General features: G+C 59.0%; 1 protein-coding gene across 3 annotated transcripts in view; it reads left to right on the forward strand.

The window, feature by feature from the left end:
• Positions 1-17,512, forward strand: part of Asb2 (ankyrin repeat and SOCS box containing 2) — a 36,102-nt gene that overhangs the window by 12,910 nt on the left and 5,680 nt on the right. For 2 of the 3 annotated variants that reach the window (XM_027931699.3, XM_071607579.1), the window contains exons 3-7: positions 5,310-5,408; positions 7,331-7,497; positions 8,165-8,320; positions 9,941-10,186; positions 13,667-13,838. In XM_027931699.3, coding sequence (XP_027787500.3) covers positions 5,310-5,408; positions 7,331-7,497; positions 8,165-8,320; positions 9,941-10,186; positions 13,667-13,838 — 840 coding nt within the window. Of the gene's footprint in view, positions 1-5,309; positions 5,409-6,844; positions 6,982-7,330; positions 7,498-8,164; positions 8,321-9,940; positions 10,187-13,666; positions 13,839-17,512 lie in introns of those variants that run through there. The other variant, XM_071607580.1, reaches the window with a different exon arrangement.

Below are 17,512 nucleotides of genomic sequence, written 5' to 3' on the forward strand. Positions count from 1 at the left end.
AAAGCTTTTAGAAAAGAAATACATACACTGTAAAAATATTTTTCTCCTCAAAGTCAAGTCCGAGTGTGTACCTGGAGGAGGGTGGTGGGGGACAGGAGGTGCTGTGACAGCCACGCTGGCATTAATGGGAGGGTCCAAGCTCCCTGTCTCCAGCAGCCAAGTCCTGTGGGACCCTGAGCAAGTCACTCTGCCTCTCAGAACCTCTGCTGCCTTCTCTCCTAACAGCAGCGGCAACAAAGAGCCTTTGCCCAATGTCAGGTCCCAGGTGACAGGGGCTACGGTGGAGAAGGTCTATCTCAGCCCTGTCCCCCCAGACACTCCCCGGGGCTCCCCACGTAGCTCTGGCCCTGGCGAGGCTGGCCCCCCTCCCCCAGACTGGCTGGGCCCAAGCCCAGGATGCTGCTGCGGAGGGGCCCCTTCTAGAGAGGAAGGTGTGCAGCCCTCTGGGGAGCTGCAGGAGGCTAGGAGCAGGCCACCAGCGGGCCCTGACCGGAGAACAGAAACCCGGGGCCAGGACATGGTTCACCGTGGCGGGGTTCAAGGAGGCCCCTGGTTCCTGTTCTGGCCAGTTCAGCTGAAGTCAGCCCACAGGTTCCTCTTTCTCGGGAGGGGATCAGATAGTGAAGGGCCTGCTGCCCAGAGCCTCAGCTGCACGAAGCCACACGTCCCCCAGGGTAGCTGCCGCCTTCTCCCCAGCACAGGGGCTCCTCCTGGGGGTCCTGGGGGTGCTGAGAGGGTCTTCCATGGGAAGAGTGAGGAAGCAGAGACCCACAGGGGCATTCGCCCAGCCTCCTGGGAAAAGAGTCTCCCAGAGGCCAGACCACTATCCAAGGTCATCTAAGATCCCGGCCAAGTGGCGCGTGGAGCAGGGTTAGTGGGGTTTTCTCACTTTTCCTCCCAGTGCTGGGGGTTGAACTGGGCCTCCCACGTGCTAGGCAAGTGCTCTATGCACTGAGCCACGTCCCCAGCCATCTTCTCACTCTTGCAGGGACTGGGAACGTCAGTTCTGCCCCCTTGACCCTGGAAGGGTGGGCCGGGGTCGGCTGGGAAGGAAAAGCCTTGTAGTACTGTGTTTAGTCCCCCCACTCCTCTGCACCCCAGGGCACGCCTGGCCGGTCACACCCGTGCACTGGCTGCTCCAGAACCCATGCAAGGGCGCACCCCTGTGTCCACTTAACAGAGGACAAGACGCGCTCGCAGCAGAGGCCAGGGCTGAAAGGCAGCCGGTCGGGCCCCGAGCTCTGGCTCCACCAGGTGCTGCCGATTCGGCTTCCTCCCCAGCCCCCGGAGTGGGGCTCAGCCTCATCACATCCGCCTCCCACCCACAAGGGTTCAGGGTCCCCGAAGACACGTGATTCACCCACGCTGTGCTCAGGAGTCCCCCTCGGCCTGGCGGAGGTGGAGGACCGAGCGCCCCCCACACCTCCACCCGGAAGGGCAGGCTCCGTCAGGTGGTCCCGAGCAAGTTCAGAAAGAGGATGTCACCAGGGCCTCAGGGGCCCCTCTCATCCTTCAGGTCTCTGATGAAATGTCACCTCCTCAGCAAGTCCTGCCCAGGACACCTCCAGGTCAAGTGGATCCCGCCCCCGCGCCCTCTCTGGGGTTTCCTGAGTGGCTCTGGCTACAAGCACAGTGTCGGTTCTTCCATGTGACTCCTCCAGAGCAGGGACCTCGCGTCCCCTTCTCCATGAGCCCAGGCCTGACCCATGGCAAGTGCCAGGCAGCTGTCTGAGAGCGAGTGAATGGAGGATTAAGGAAGGGAGGAGGCGGCCGTGGAGAGAGGACTGAGTTCGAGGTTCAGGTCCTGCTTCCGCTTTCTGAGCCCCAGTGGACTTATGCCTAAAATGGCGATACCTATTTTTTCCTGTTCAAGAATGCTTGCAGTATTCTTTTTTCCCCTTTCTTTTCTTTTATTTATTTATTATTATTATTATTATTATTAATTTGTTTCGTGGTGCTGGGCATCAAACCCAGGGCCCCACACAGAGGCAAGTGCTGAGCTACAGCCCCAGGTACAGTGCAGGACTCTTAGGAGCACCAAATATGGGGACAGCTTGGTTTGACCTTCCCCTGCCTCCTCTGTGAGTACCTGGGGCACCAGCCCACACTGCCTCTGCTTCAGAGGCCAACTCCCCTGTCACCCTGGGAAGGTCTCCTGAGAGTGTCCCCAACTACCTGTGACCCTCTTGGAGACAGCGAGCAGATACTGTACCCTTTTGTCCTCGGTGCTTAGCCTCATTATACACACCTAATGGATGTTCTTTGGAAATAAAAGCACCTTGAAGCCAATAAGGATTCTTAGGCCTGTAGTTATCATCTTGTGATAATTATAGGAACGGAGTCTCTGGGATCCTAGAAAAGAAAGTCGGGTCAGCACCCCCTCCCAAGATAGATGCTCCCTTTTAAAGTCATTTCCCAGGTGGCTTCTGCCCTACCACAGTGTGGCGGGACAAGGTTTGAAACATGCGCAGGAGTCACTTGTCAAACTCGGGTCGCCAGGGCTCCCGGAGAGGCCGACCTCGCTCCCAACATGCAGGGTGAGCAGGGTCCACGTTCCAGGAAGCAAGTCCATGAAGAGACCACTCAGAGGGCCCAGGAAGCTGGGTCTTTGCGGTCTTTAAACTTCTTCATTTTATTTAAGGCTACATTTCTAAGAAAAAGGAGGAAAATCTGAAGCAGGAACTTGCTTGGGCTGATACGTGCACAGCCGCCAACCACTCCAGCCAAACCACTGCCTTGCTGTGTGCTAGCGATGGGCCGGGTCTGCCCCGCACCTGAGTGGTCCCTGCCCGAGGCCTGGAGGGTAAAGACCCAGGGGCACATGGGGACCCAGCAGGGAGACTGCAGCCATGCTGCTTGCTCAGGGTCGGAGGGAGACAGGGTCCCACCTGGGCCTCTTCCAGGGCACGACCTGCAGCCACATCCCGCCCGGTGGGCCAGGCTCCTCTCACCCTTGATGACTCAGCCTGCGGTTCGCTCTGCTGGGAATTCCCCTGCCCTGGGGGGGAAGCGGGGCCTCCCGTCCTGGCCCCAAAAGAGCACGAAACTCGACTGGGGGCCTGGACTCCCATCCAGTCTGAGATTCACAGGTCTGTGGGCTCTGGGTAGCCATCCTGCCTGGCCCCCCAAACCAGCTCATGCACCCCAGTTTTAGTACTTCCCAAACAAGCCTTCCGGTCTTGATCCCTCCTGCGGTGCTGTGGCTGTGTCTGTCCTGGTCTCCACCCCGCTGGCCTCTGATCGTCTTGAGGATCCACAGAAAGATGTGACTTAGTGATCTGTCTACTTAGCCCAGGCACAAGGCTTGGGACCAAGCCAGAGCTGGGAAGCCGTTGTTGAATTGGACTCAGTTTATGGTTTCCTGTCTGCAGAACGGGAACAAGGCACCTCTGCCTCCATCAGAGACCGTGAGGCAGAACCTCCATCACCCCAACTCCCCGCTGCTGCCACTCTCCTCGCTGTTGTTATAGGGAGACAGAGGTCCCAGTGTTAGGATAGCGAGGCAGGGTTGTATCAGTGCTTCTCATCCTGCTGAGAACATTTGAGTAATCAAAAGCACACCCAGGGAGCCCAGGGCTTTGTCAAGACCACAGGGCTGCTGAATGCAGAAGTGGCCTGGGTCAGGGCTCTGTCACCTGCCTAGGTCTGCAGCAAGTTCAGGCGACTCCAGGCCAGCAGCCCCAGGGCCCTGTGGGGGGAGGACCAGGCCAGAACTTGCAGGTCCTGGCCTGGGATGGTGGCTCTGGGTTTGCGTGACACACCGAGCTTCTCTGCTGTCCTGCGGGCACAGGAAGCCTCCATCTGGCGCTTCAGCCCCACCCTGCATTCTGCCACTGAGGCACAGAGAGCCGTGGAGCCCCATTCACAGCCCAGGCCTGTCAGTGCAGCCACGGAGCGGGGGAGGGGAGGCAGGGAAGGGCAGGCGCTTGGAGGAGGGGCTGCCCTAGAGCCCACCTACCTGCTGTGCGTGACCCCAGCCAGTAACCCACACTCTCAGAGCCTCGGCTCCCTTGTCTGTGGAAGCAGCCGCTCGGTACCCACCTTTGGGGTTAGTGAGTGAACCCGGCATGTGTCCTGCCCAGCCTGTGCGGGGGTGGGAGTGATGGGAGGAGGCAGAGGAGGAGGTAGAGGAATGACGGGACGAGGAGGGTCTGCAGACCCCCAGCAGGCCGCCTCCCTGGCACCAAGGCCTGTCCCTGCTCCGAGGCCCAGGGAATCTGCAGGTTCTGGCCTGGCCTCGGGGAGCATGGGCCCTTCCGGAGGTCACCATCACTGTGGCCCATGGGGAGCCATTCATGGAGTGATGTCCTCCCCAGTCCCATAGACAGCCCTTTCCCCAGGTGTTCAGACAGGAAGGTGTCCCTGCTGGGTACCCAGGGTGTCAGGGCTGACCCCCAGGAGGGGTGATCAGGGACCCCCTACCCTCTTCTCACAATCCCAGGCCAACCCGGGTCATGGAGTGGCTGCCACACCTCCTTCCTGCCCTTGTGACAGCCCAGTGTGGTGGGGAACCGAGGCTCTGAGAGGTGACATAATGGTCAAGTGAATGGCTGTCCAGGGGAGCCCCGTCCCCTGTGCTTCACACAGGTCACCAGGGCAGGCCTCGCCAGTCCTCCAGACAGGGGTTACTCTTGCGCTACTTTATTAGAGGGGAAATAAGGCACAGAGAAGATGATCCAGTCCCAGCTTCTGTGGCTACGGTGCCCGGGGTTGAACCTGTTCATCTGCCTCCCGGCCCAGCCCCAATGACCTTCCCCTGTGTGCACCTTCCTCCTGTAGCCTCTGGACGTCTAGCTCCTGACCCTGGGCATGGTCTTTGCCGGATGAGCCCACAAGGTCGGGGTGAGGGGCACACCTGGTCTGATTCTCAGCGTGGGCTCCCTGCCCCCTTGTTTGCCCGTGAATCTCTTGTCCAGCTCCATGGGGATCCGCCTGGCCTGCTCCCTGAGCCCCTTTCAACCTAGGACTTGCACTGACCACTTGTCACCTCCTCCTGGTGAAGAACGTCACCTTGCTTCATATCTGCCGCTGGTTGGCTGGGGAGGGGGTGGCGGGAGTGGGTGAGGTTAACCTCATTGTTGTCTTATATGGTCATTTAAATCTCCCAGGGCTTCCTCCAAGGGCCAAAAATAATCCAGAGACACAGCAGCTGTGTCCAGCACACAGAGAGGACCCGGCCATCTGCTTTGGTTCAGAGCCCTGTGTCTGTCACTCAGCCTCTCCCTCCGTCCCGTCCTGCCTCCGGCCATGACCCGCTTCTCCTATGCAGAATACTTTTCGCTCTTTCATTCCTGCTCTGCTCCCTCCAGGTCCTCAGCGCCGCCCGAGAACCCCCCGGCCCGGCCCCCCATGGGCTTGTTCCAAGGGGTCATGCAGAAATACAACAGCCTCAAGACCTCCCAGCTGGCGTAAGTGCCCCTGCCCGGCCCCAGACCAGTGCCACGCCCACACCCCAGCCGGGGTGTCAGGGAAGGTGGGGAGGGGAGCAGGTTTGAAGCCCCCAGGAAGACACGGCACCATGGGGCACCTTGCAGGCAAACCCACCTAGGTGTGGCCCCCAGCTGCTCCTTCTGAGCTGGGCTTGGTGGCCGCAGGCTGCTGTCCTGCAGGAACTGGCCCCCTGACTGTGCTTGGGATGGATCCTTTGGAGACGCCCCCAGAATGAGGTGTGTGTGCTGGAGGGGCCGGTAGGGCTCTGAATCTGGGGCCCCAGCCAGAGGGGGCTGGGGAGATGGCCTCAGAACCCCAGAGTCCCAGAGGAGCAGGGAGGGGGAGCCCAGGAGCCAGCTGCACCTTCTGTTTGTCACTCTGTCTCACGTTCCGCCGCCACCTCTGGGGTCCTCTGAGCACATCCAAAGCACCCAGACCTGCAGCCTCCGTTTTGCCTTGCTGTCTTCCTCCGAGTGCCAGGTGCTAAACCCCAGAAATCGTTGGAGCCACAGGAGGAGAGAGAGAGCTTGTCTCCTTCCCCCTGCTCCCCCTGGTAGAAGCCGCTCAAAGCAAAAGAGGGGCGCCGCCCCTGGTACCCGCACTTCTGTGCTCAGTGGTGTTGCCGGGAGGGGAAGAGGCAGCCGGCGCCTCCCGCTCTCCTTCCCAGCCTCTCCAGACCCGGCACCCGCTGCCCCCCGGTGCCCCGGGAGGGTCTGGCAGTTTGGGGAGGAGAAGCCCAGCTCCGTTCTCCAGCAGATTGCTACTTCCTGCGTGACTGCCAGAGAGGGGCTGTCCCTCGGAGGCTCCCTCTCTGGAGGACTGGGTTGGAGAAGTCAAAGTGACGAAGTCAAGGTGACCTCTAGGGTCCTGTGCAGCTCGCTAGTCTCTGGTGACCTGACACCCCAGCAGCTGCCCCACTCGGGCAGGGACCTTGTCTGAGCTCACCGAGGAGCCGTCCATGTCTGGCACTGAGGGCTCCAAGGTCCATGACTGCAAGTAGAGAGACACATGAGACCAGTGCTGGGCGGCAGGTCCTGGGGGCTCGCTGCGCCCCCTCCCATGAGACCAGCCGGCCCCCTCCCCATCCCTTTTAATTCAGCAGAGCCACATACCCAACTGGGACTTTTCCTGAGGTCAAAGGGGGGCTGCTCTGTCCTTGCCTAAGTGGACTCATCAGGTGGCAGTGACAGTGTTGATGGGGACTCCAGGACTTATCTGGTCAGTTTCCCACCGTCCTTGCTGGGTCTCTATCTCAGCCAGTGCCCTCGTGCTATTAATAACGCAGAGGCTGAGAGTCAGGAGGAAGTGCAGCTCACACGGCAGGAAGCTCCGGGAGGGGGCAGAGCTGGTGCTGGAGACCCTCAGAGCCCATCCGAAGCGGAAGGCACCTAGGCACAAGGCTGGCCTCCGGCCTCACCTGCTCCATCTGGGGAATGGGGCTATGTATGCAGAACCCGACCCAGAAGAGGATCTGGGGGTCTCAGCCGTGGTGGTCCTCACTCAGGGAATGAATGGATGAGTGAACGGGGGACCTGAGAAAGCCAAGCAGAGGTGCTCTTCCCGTTACCCCTGGAGTCTCTGTGGTCCTCAGTTTTGCCTCGTGAGGACTTCCAGTTTGCTGATCCTGGGGGTATTGAGTTTCTCAGTGGCTAGATGTGTGGGTGGGGGTGGATATCCCAGGCCGGTGCTCTGCTGCATCCTCTTGGTAGAAGGCCCTTGGTGTGAACTAGCGTCAGCCGTAGAATGCACAGGGGTGAGAGGTCCCCTGAGTCTCCTGTAGCACTGGGCTGCAGGGGGCTCAGCCCTGTCCCAGAACCAGCTGGGACCCAGGACTGAGGGACTCCTCACTGGGCCCTGCCTCTGGCCGCACCTGAGGCCTGGCTGCTTCCTGCTCTCTCAGGGCCGTGGACCCCGTGCTGAAGGCCATCAAGGAGGGTGACAAGGAGGGCCTGGAGGCCATGATCAAGGACGGGAAGAACCTGGCGGAGCCCAACGGGGAGGGCTGGCTTCCCCTGCACGAGGCCGCCTACTACGGCCAGCTGGGCTGCCTGCAGGTCCTGCAGCGAGGTGAGGGGCTCCCGGGGGGCAGAGGTGGGCGGGGCAGGGGCAGGCTGAAGTCCCCAAGTCACCCCCGGCTGCCCGCCCACCAGGGCTCCCAAGACCCGGGAGCCTGATTCCTAGAAAAGGAATGAGGGAGGGCTGACTTTGGGGCAGACCGCTGCCAGCTTGTTCCAGAATGTTCCAGGGGCTGATTTGGTATAAAACCCCACAGCTGTGCCTCTGCTCTGCCAAGGCTGCCTCTCACCAGCTGTGCGACCCTCGGCCACTCTCGCCTCCTCTCCGAGCCCCATCTTCCTCAGAGCCAGACTCACAGGGGGTGACACCTGCAGGCAGGAGTCACCTCTGCCCTCAAGCAGCCCAGACCCCTGAAAGCCCACCACACTCAGAAACGCTGCAGGGGAAGCTGGGTCTCCAGTAATGGCCGGTGGGAGTGCACAGGCAGGACAGGCCCACTGCTGGGGGTGAGGGGGCCATTCAACCAGGGAAGGCTTCCAGGAGGAGGTGGCGTCTGAGCTGCATCTGCACCACCAGGAAGCAGGAGCAGCCCTGAGATAGGCGAGACAGAGGTCTTCTGGGGTTGGCAAATTTCAGAGGAGGCCATGCAGCTGGGCCTTGGAATGGGGAGGAGACCGGGATGGTTCCCTCTCATGAGCTCCTGGTCTGCCCTCCCCAGCGTACCCGGGGGCCCTGGACCAGCGCACCCTGCAGGAGGAAACGGCCCTGTACCTGGCCACATGCAGGTCACACTTGGACTGCGTCCTCTCGCTGCTCCAGGCCGGGGCCGAGCCTGACATTTCCAACAAGTCCCGAGAGACTCCGCTCTACAAAGGTGAGCCGGGCGGGCTTCTCTGAGGCAGAGCCCCGGAGCTGGGTGGGCAACGGAGTAGCCTGCTTCCCCCAGGGCGCGGCCCCTCCGTGGCCACTCTGACGGGGGCAGGCCTCTCTGGGCTGCATCGTTTATGCCGTTCGAGTCTCAGAGTTGAGAAGACATGGGCCATGCCTGTGCGCTGGCCCAGGTAGGGCTACAACCCAAGCAGGGGCAATGAAGACCCCCAGGGGAGGGGGGAGGGGGGAGGGGAGGGGGGAGGGGGAGGGAGAGGAGGGAGGGTGGGGGAGGGCAGTGGGGGAGGGCGGGGGAGGGCAGGGGAGGTGTGTTCAAGGAAAATAAACCCTCTGGGCTTGCTCAGTCCATCATCACCCGAGGACATTCGCTGGCTGCCCTAGCAGCACCCAGAGTCAAAATCCCAGAAGTTTAATAGCTGACATTTGCCAAGGGCTCACCGTGTGCCTGGCACTGCTCTGCTTTCCCCAGCCCTCGTGTCCATCCATGTTCAAGAGGGGCACTGCCACACCCCCACTTTGCAGATGAGGATCTAAGGCACAGAGTGGTGAGGCAAGTTGCCCAGGATCACACAGCCAGCGAGCGAGGGGTGGACCTGGGAGCTGGGTGCCAGCAGGTGCTGCACTCTGGAGTGTCTAGCTCACAGGGACCCACTCACAGCCAGCGGCGTCTTGAAAACCACAGGCCTCTGTGCGTTGAGGAGTACTGATCCCTGACTTCCCCTGCGCTCGTTCCCAACACTGGGGACATTCTGTGGGTGGCAGGAACTGGGTGGCAGGTAACTGGGTGGGCGAGGACCTGCGGTGGGTGTGTCTGCCCTAGAGCCTGGGGGGCCCGGGTGGGCTCCACAGCTGTCCCAGGCAGAGCTCCCAGCCAGGCAGTTTCCTGGCCCCGTCCTGCCATAGGCCACGCCCCTTGCTAGTGCCTCAAGTGCCCCCCCCCCATCCTCCCAGGGAACCTCGACCCTCTGCAGGACACTGAGGCTTGGAGAGGTGGGCAGCGTGGTCCTGCTTGGACACGGCACCGGCAGCCCCTGTGCCCCTCTCCACCTCTGACCCAGGGGGGCCCCGGGGGGTCAATGTGGACAATCACGGGGTGACCCCAGCTTGAACCTACGGCTCCATGGTGAGAATCTGGCCAGAGCCCCGGGGTGCATTTGGAGTCCAAAGACGGGTGTGGCTTAAGGGGCAGGTGGAACAGGTTGAGGAGAGGAGCTGGCCTCAGAGGTAGGAGGCTTTGAGGGCGGGCTTTGAGCAGGAACAGCCACTCCCCATCTGGAAAGGTCCGCCTCGCCTCGGTGATGTGGAGGACTGGAGCAGGTGACCCTGGAAGGGGCGACGAGGGAGGGACGTCCTGAAATATTCAGGGGGACAGATTCCAGACCTGACTGCCTGGTTCTAATTCTGCCACTTCCTGTCTGCGTGACCTAAGCGCCGGCTCCGTACCCCTGTTCACTGCACATCCTGGGTTCGGCACAGGGGCTGGGGTTTGGCAGATCCAGTGGCTCTTGGTTGAGTGACTGGCCGGTGAGTGAGTGAGCGGACAGACGGAGCCGCCTGGCCGGGTCCTGCCAGGGCCCCTGACCGTCTTGCTTGTCCCCGGGCACAGCCTGCGAGCGCAAGAACGCGGAGGCCGTGCGGATCCTGGTGCAGCACAGGGCGGACACCAACCACCGCTGCAACCGGGGCTGGACGGCGCTGCACGAGTCGGTGTCCCGCAACGACCTGGAGGTCATGGAGATCCTGGTGGGCGGGGGCGCCAAGGTGGAGGCCAAGAACGCCTACGGCATCACCCCCTTGTTCGTGGCCGCGCAGAGTGGGCAGCTGGAGGCCCTGAGGTTCCTGGCCAAGCACGGTGAGTGGCCAAGGGCCCCTGCTGGGAAGGACCTCAGGGACGAGCCGGCGGGGGACAGTGGAGGTGTCATCCGCTTGTCACCCACGGTGTCTCTGTGGAGGGCGGTGTTAAGAAGGACTCCGAGGCCGTGTCCAAGTCCTGCGGGGGCCACTGGTGATATCTGCATTTAGGCCCGGGCACTGTGGGGGTGACATCTGCCGTCTCCCCAGCCCAACATCCCCATTTTTCTCTGTGGCCTAGAAAGGGGAGGTGACCTATCTATAGTCAATAGCAGACTTAGCTGTAGAACTAGCCGGATTCCTGGACTCCTGACACCCCGCCCCCTCCTTTTTCCACCACGTAGCCGCACTTCGAGGTCAGAAAAGAACTTTAGACAACACTGAGGTCACCTCTTTACTTTGCAGATGTAGCCAAGGACCAGGATGGGAAAGTGATTTTTTTTCTTAGGTCACACAGCAAATTAGTGGCAGAGCTGGGATTTGAACCCAGGTTCTCTGCCTTCTTTGCCTAAGAAAACTCTTCATGGGAGAAACTAAAGCATTTCTGCCTACATTATGAAGTCCCTGAGACCAGGGCAGTTCTTTCTCCTCTCCATGGGAAGGGTTCTGCCCCCCAGGTCGACACAGAGGCCAGAGGTTCTGCATTCCCTGGGGCTGGCCTGGAGTCCTTTGCTGCGCCCCTGCTGGGTGCCAGACACTCTGCTCAGCGGAAGATTAGGTCTTGGGTTTCTTCCCGAGAGCCCTGGGAGCTCAGCAGTGTCCACATCTAATACGCAGGAGACTGGGGCGTGAAGGGGTTAAACAACAGGTCCCCGTCAGAGCCTGGATTCTGACCCGTGTCCATCTGACCCTCCGCTTAGACTTGCCACAGCATGGCGGCCTGAGTCCAGAGGAGGTCCCTGTCCTCAGCACGTGCCTGAGCAGTTGGGAAAACAGACACGAGCCACCTCCCCGCAGCCAGGGACGATCTGGACAGACCAGCGTGAGAACAAAGGGACACAGGCAGGGTCCTTGAAGCCCAGGCCAGGAGGCCGGGCAGAGGGCAGGGTGCTCGGCGGGGAAGGGCGAGCCCGCTAACTGCAAACATCTGCCCAGGTGTCCTGCGGACACAGCGGGCAGGGGCTGTCCCCTTGGTGGGCTGAGTCCATGTCTCATTCCAAATATTTTTCTGTGTGAGCAGGAGGCTGGCTGGCGGGGCGCAGGCCTTCCAGGGAGCCTGGCTTTGAGGGCCCGGGGCCTCTCCCTTGGCAGGGAGGGCAGGGCAGCCTCTGCTCAGGACCCTTGTCCTGGACAGGTGGCGTTGATGGGCGCCTTCTCGGGTCCTGTGTGCCAAGAGCCGCACTTACATAAAATGCCTCACTTCCTGCGGTGACCAGAGAGGTAGGACTGATATTCTGGTCCACAGATGGTAAACTGAGGCTCCTAAGGGCTGCCTGCGGCCATGGGGCTCAGAAACCATGACACAGAAACGTGAGCTGGTCCTCGTCTGTCACCAAAGCCTCCCTCTTTCCACTGGACCAGAGAAGGACCCCACATAGTTGAAAACAAAGTCACCAGAAAGCCTGAGATAAGCAGCCCGTGCAGGAAGGCAGCTGCGGTTCCCGCAGCCTTTGATCTCAGCCCTCAGGGACTCGTCAGGCTCTTGCAGGGCCATCTCCTTCCGGAACAAGGAAAGACTGACAAATCCTCTTTTTGCCGAGAAATCAGAAAAATCATGTACACGGCGTTCTGTCCCTCACCCCAGGAGATGCAGAGGGTGTGGGAGGTTGAGCTGAATCCATTGCCCCTGTCCCTCCTGTCGGCGTGGCTCAGGGACTTCTTAGGAGGAGAGAGAAAGTCACTTATCTTTATTTCTGGCAGATTAAAAACAAATGCCAGAAATAAAAAAAATTAGACAATAAGAGAACAAACAACCCAATCAACAAATGGGCCAAGGACCTGAACAGACACTTCTCAGAGGAGGACATACAGTCAATCAACAAGTACATGAAAAAACGCTCACCATCTCTAGCAGTCAGAGAAATGCAAATCAAAACCACCCTAAGATACCATCTCACTCCAGTTAGATTGGCAGCCATTATGAAGTCAAACAACAACAAGTGCTGGCGAGGATGTGGGGAAAAGGGTACACTTGTACATTGCTGGTGGGACTGCAAATTGGTGCAGCCAATTTGGAAAGCAGTATGGAGATTTCTTGGAAAGCTGGGAATGGAGCCACCATTTGACCCAGCTATTCCCCTTCTCGGTCTATTCCCTAAAGACCTAAAAAGAGCATGCTACAGGGACACTGCTACATCAATGTTCATAGCAGCTCAATTCACAATAGCAAGACTGTGGAACCAACCTAGATGCCCTTCAATAGACGAATGGATAAAAAAAATGTGGCATTTATACACAATGGAGTATTACTCTGCATTAAAAAATGACAAAATCATAGAATTTGCAGGGAAATGGATGGCATTAGAGCAGATTATGCTAAGTGAAGCTAGCCAATCCCTAAAAAACAAATGCCAAATGTCTTCTTTGATATAAGGAGAGTAACTAAGAACAGAGTAGGGTCGAAGAGCATGAGAAGAAGATTAACATTAAACAGGGATGAGAGGTGGGAGGGAAAGGGAGAGAGAAGGGAAATTGCATGGAAATGGAAGGAGACCCTCAGGGTTATACAAAAGTACATACAAGAGGAAGTGAGGGGAAAGGGAAAAATAATACAAGGGGGAGAAATGAATGACAGTAGAGGGGGCAGAGAGAGAAGAGGGGAGGGGAGGGGAGGGGAGGGGGGATAGTAGAGGATAGGAAAGGCAGCAGAACACAACAGACACTAGTATGGCAATATGTAAATCAATGGATGTGTAACTGATGTGATTCTGCAATCTGTATACGGGGTAAAAATGGGAGCTCATAACCCACTTGAAGCAAAGTGTGAAATATGATATATCAAGAACTATGTAATGTTTTGAACAGCCAACAATAAAGAATTTAAAAAATAAAAATAAAAAATAAAAACAAATGCCATATGGTTATTAGGGTCCCCTCTCTGAGAAGCTCTGCTCAGCCAGGATCGTGAGGCCTCTCTCAGGGCAGAGCCGGGCCTCTCAGATGGAGTGAGGGTCAAGAGCGTGGCCTCTGCCATCGGACCACCAAGTTTCAAGTTCAGCTCCGCACGTCGGAGCCAGGTGGCCTGCGGAGACTGCCTCGCTGCCCTGGGCTAGCGCTCCCCCCAGGGTGGGAAACCAGGGACAGCGCCAAGCTCCCACCCGTGGGGACTCAGAGGGAGGGCGCGGCTGCTACCGGTGCCCGGCACCCAGGTGCTCGGTCAGGGCACCTCAGGCACAGTCGGCTCGGCCGGGCCCACCAGGCGGACGGCTGGGGAGCTGCCCAGGGGAGCCGGGTCCAGAGCCCACCCCTCCTCTCCGCGTGGTCGTGGCCGCCACGTCGAGCAGGGGCCGCCCTGATCACTCCGGACCTGCGCTCTCTCCAGGCGCTGACATCAACACGCAGGCCAGCGACAGCGCCTCGGCCCTGTATGAGGCCTGCAAGAACGAGCACGAGGACGTGGTGGCCTTCCTGCTGTCCCAGGGCGCCGACGCCAACAAGACCAACAAGGACGGCTTGCTGCCCCTGCACATCGCCTCCAGGAAGGGCAACTACAGGTCAGCCCGGCCAACCCCGCTCACCCCCAGAGGGCCACGGGGAGGGCCGCGGGAGGGCACCCTTCCCACAGGAGGGACGCCCCCACTGTTAGCAAGCAGGCAGCGGCCACCTGGTGCAGCGGCCACGGCAATAAGAGCGCACTTGCCCCACGGTGAGCCACAGCCAGGCTGGGACTCAATCCCACCGGGCCAGGCACCTTCCGTGGCCAGCGTGTCCTCAGCTGAGGTCCCGCATGGCCTTTCTCCTCGACTTCAGACGTGTTCTCATAGCTAAATGTCTTTCTTTAATTGAATTGTTAACTTTTGTGAATTTATTTTAAAAGCCAACATTTATCGTACTGGTCAGTTTACAACGACAAAAAAATTCCCACCTGAAGTCCCATCTCGGGGCCCAGGGGCTTTGGGCCACACCCCGGGTCCTCTAGGCAGGGAGAAGAGGAGAACAGGCTGTGTGTAGGGGTGTCGGCCGTCTTCACTGGGCGGAGGGGCACGGGAGTAAGGGGATGGGCACCCCAGAGACAGAAGCAAAGACGCCAGGAGGGTGCTGACCTCGGAGCCCTGCTCCTTCCCCGCACACCGACCCATGTTTTGAAGGCTGCCCAGCAAAGGGTTAAAGCTGGGTGCCCAGCAGCTTCTGCCACCTGGCAGGGCCGTGGCCAGCAAGCCCGGGCTTCTCACTCCACCCAGGCATGTGGCGTTAAAGGCCCTCTCCACGGCCACCTCCCATAGGCTGCTTGGGGATCTGGTGTGACATTCCATAGGCATTCCACAGCCAGCCACCTGCCAAAACTCCCTGCCCCCTACCACCACCTGGAGTGGGGCCAGGAGGCTGGGGCCGTCCGCCAGATGCGCCTGCTCTTCAGCACACACTGAACACGAGGGCGTGACATTCGGGCATGGCTGAGACAGAAGTCCTTAAGACCCCAATGTCTTAGTCACCTCCAAGGGGCACTTTTTCCTGTTTTCACTTCTAGTTTGGCAAAGACAGCTTGTGGAATCAGAGAGCAACACCAAAGACAGAAAGTGTGTGAGTTAGACAAGAGCAGACCCCGCAAGATCCCCCCAGACAGAGGCGATTCTCGGGCGTAGCTGCTCAGGGGACCCTGCGTTTCTGCAAACCCCATGCCCCAGCCCGTTCTCAGAGGCTCTGGTGTAGCCATCTGGGCTTTGGTTGGGACTTCAGGGTTTCTAAAGCTGCCTGGCTAACTCTGCAGCTGGTGAGGGGGTGGGGGTGGGGAGAACCAGGATCTTTGCATTTATGGCCAGTAGAAAATGTAAACTTGCATTTGAGGCTTCCCTCTGATCTCTTGTTTTCAAACATTCTTTCTTTCATACACACAAACCTGGGGCTGGTTGTCTGAGCAGCTCAGCTGTACCGGTGGGGCAGCTGCTTCCCACATGAAAGTCAAGTTCACCTGTCACACTGACAGCAAATGCTGACGAAGGTCAGACCACATATCCTGGTGACCCAGAGCTTGTCATATTGGGTGCAGAGGGCTGGGACTGTCGGCATACTGGCAGCCACTACTTCTTCTTCTTCCTTTTTAAAGATGTTGATGAACCTTTATTTTATTCACTTATTTGTAATGCGGTGCTGAGAACTGAACCCAGTGCCTCATACGTGCTAGGCAAGTGCTCCACCACTGAGCCCCAGCCCAGCCCACCACCTGTGTGTGCACTCATCCCACAGAGGGGGAGATCTCATTTTGCCCCCCTAGATAGGGGCCTTGGTGGAAGAGATGATTAAATTGTGTCCTGTAATCGGGGCATGGCCACCCCGCCTTGCTGGGTTGTCAGGAAGAATTCATACTTATCTCACGGGGTCATTTGAGGGTTCAGCAAGGTAGATGTATAAAGCAGTCAGAGGGAATGCTCAGCAATATGATGATCACAGTTATTGGGAGAGGGAAGTATTCACAGCCGTAGGGGCTCAAGGAAAGGTAGCTGAAGCCATCAGCCTTGTCACCACCATCACCATTATTATGATTAAGTGCCCCTCTGTATAAGCATGGTTCAGGGAGGTTAAGTGACATGGCTGGGATGGCCCACTGCTGAGAGGCAGAGCTGGTTGGTCACCCAGGGCCACCTATTTCTGGGACCCCCAGTTTCCTTGCTGCCCACACTGGATTCCACACTGCTAAAAACAGCCTGCGATGGCCTAAATCCCTCATCTATTCCCTGCTCCTGGGCTGGACTCAGGCAAGATGCGGAGCCCAGGACAGGCCGCGCGTGAAGGCTGCAGCCTTGGGCAGCTAGAACTCTCGGCAGAGATCAAGGTCAGGGGCAAGGAGAGGGGGTTCTGTTAGTGATGGAGGGAGTCTCAGAACAAGGCCCAGCGGTCTGGACGGCAGACCAGAGGTGGCCAGCCGAGCTGCTCCTAGATACAGCCCCAGGCAGGCCTGTTCTGCCAACAGAGCTGGGCTGGGGGGTGCAGCTCCTGCCTGGGGAGGGAGGGAGCCAGGCCTCTCAAACACCTAGGGTCCTGTGGGCAAGGGTCACATGCTTTCTCTCCATAAGGGAGCATTTCAGTGACAGCAAGCTGATCCTAGCACCTGCCACTGGGAGAGGTACAATGACTCCAGCCTTTTGGGGGGTCATCCCCTTGCCTTCCTGCCCCCTGTGATTCACAAAATGCGCTGGGGGACAGGATTGGCCAGGCCCAGTGGGCTGCCTGTGGAGCCACTCTCCACAGTGCAGAGTAGGCACCCTGGGAAGGCCTAGCCTGCGGGCACCTCCATTCCGCCGGCTTTGCCCCCCACCTTCTGCCCTCACCCTTTCCGCCCGCGCCTAGGCTTAGTCTCCGGGCAATGCGGGGGCTGCGGGTCCCGCACATTTATCTCCTGGTTGGCAAGTCCTGTGGAAGCGCACAGCAACCCGGTGATTCACTATGTTATTGCGACAACCCTTCTGGGGCCAGAGGCGGCACGTCTTGTACTTGTTTCTGCAGGGGCTTGCTGGGGACCCACTGGGACCTGCCAGGATAGCAGGATAGCAGGCCAGCAGCCCCGGGGCAGTGCCTGGGCCTGTCACGGCTGTTACAGAGCATTTATTGGCCATGGCCGTGGTCCAGGGCGAGGCCCCAGCCCTGCCTTTGACCAGCACCTCTGCAGAGCAAGGTCAGGCCTCCAGGGCCTGCACAAATAAAAATTAGGAGGCAATTAGCCCCCCAGGGTGTGTGGATTTTCTTTTGAGGTTTAAGAGGCAGATTTTAGCCAAACACAGTGTCACTGACAATAATAATGCTTTCCACTGAGATCCCAGCAGGAGGCTGCTGGCATCAGATTTCCAGGAAGCCAGAGAGATTCCCTGTGCCAAGAGGAGGAGAGGCGTGGGAACCAGCCTGGTGGCACCTGCTCCCTCCCTCCCTCACGGCCACCTCTTGGAACAGCACACAGGGCTGTGATGTCACCTATCAGCCCCGACTGGACAGATTAGGGTCTGGAATCATGTCGGTGGCAGGTGCTTGTTCTTGGGGGCAGCAGGGGTTTAGGGGAAGAGTGCCAAGTCAAGGGGTCCTGGGGTTGAGCCCCGAGAGCTATTGCATGCCTTTTTATTAAGCTCTCTGAGCCACAGCGGCTCAAAAGAAGTCCACAGTCTGCTCCGGCCACCCCACAGGGCTTCAGTGAAGGGAAACCAGGCAGGTAAGTTCACTCATTGTGAAGATCAAAACCCCG

Source organism: Marmota flaviventris, chromosome 2 (assembly GCF_047511675.1).
Source record: "Marmota flaviventris isolate mMarFla1 chromosome 2, mMarFla1.hap1, whole genome shotgun sequence".
In the NCBI taxonomy this organism is placed as follows: domain Eukaryota; kingdom Metazoa; phylum Chordata; class Mammalia; order Rodentia; family Sciuridae; genus Marmota; species Marmota flaviventris.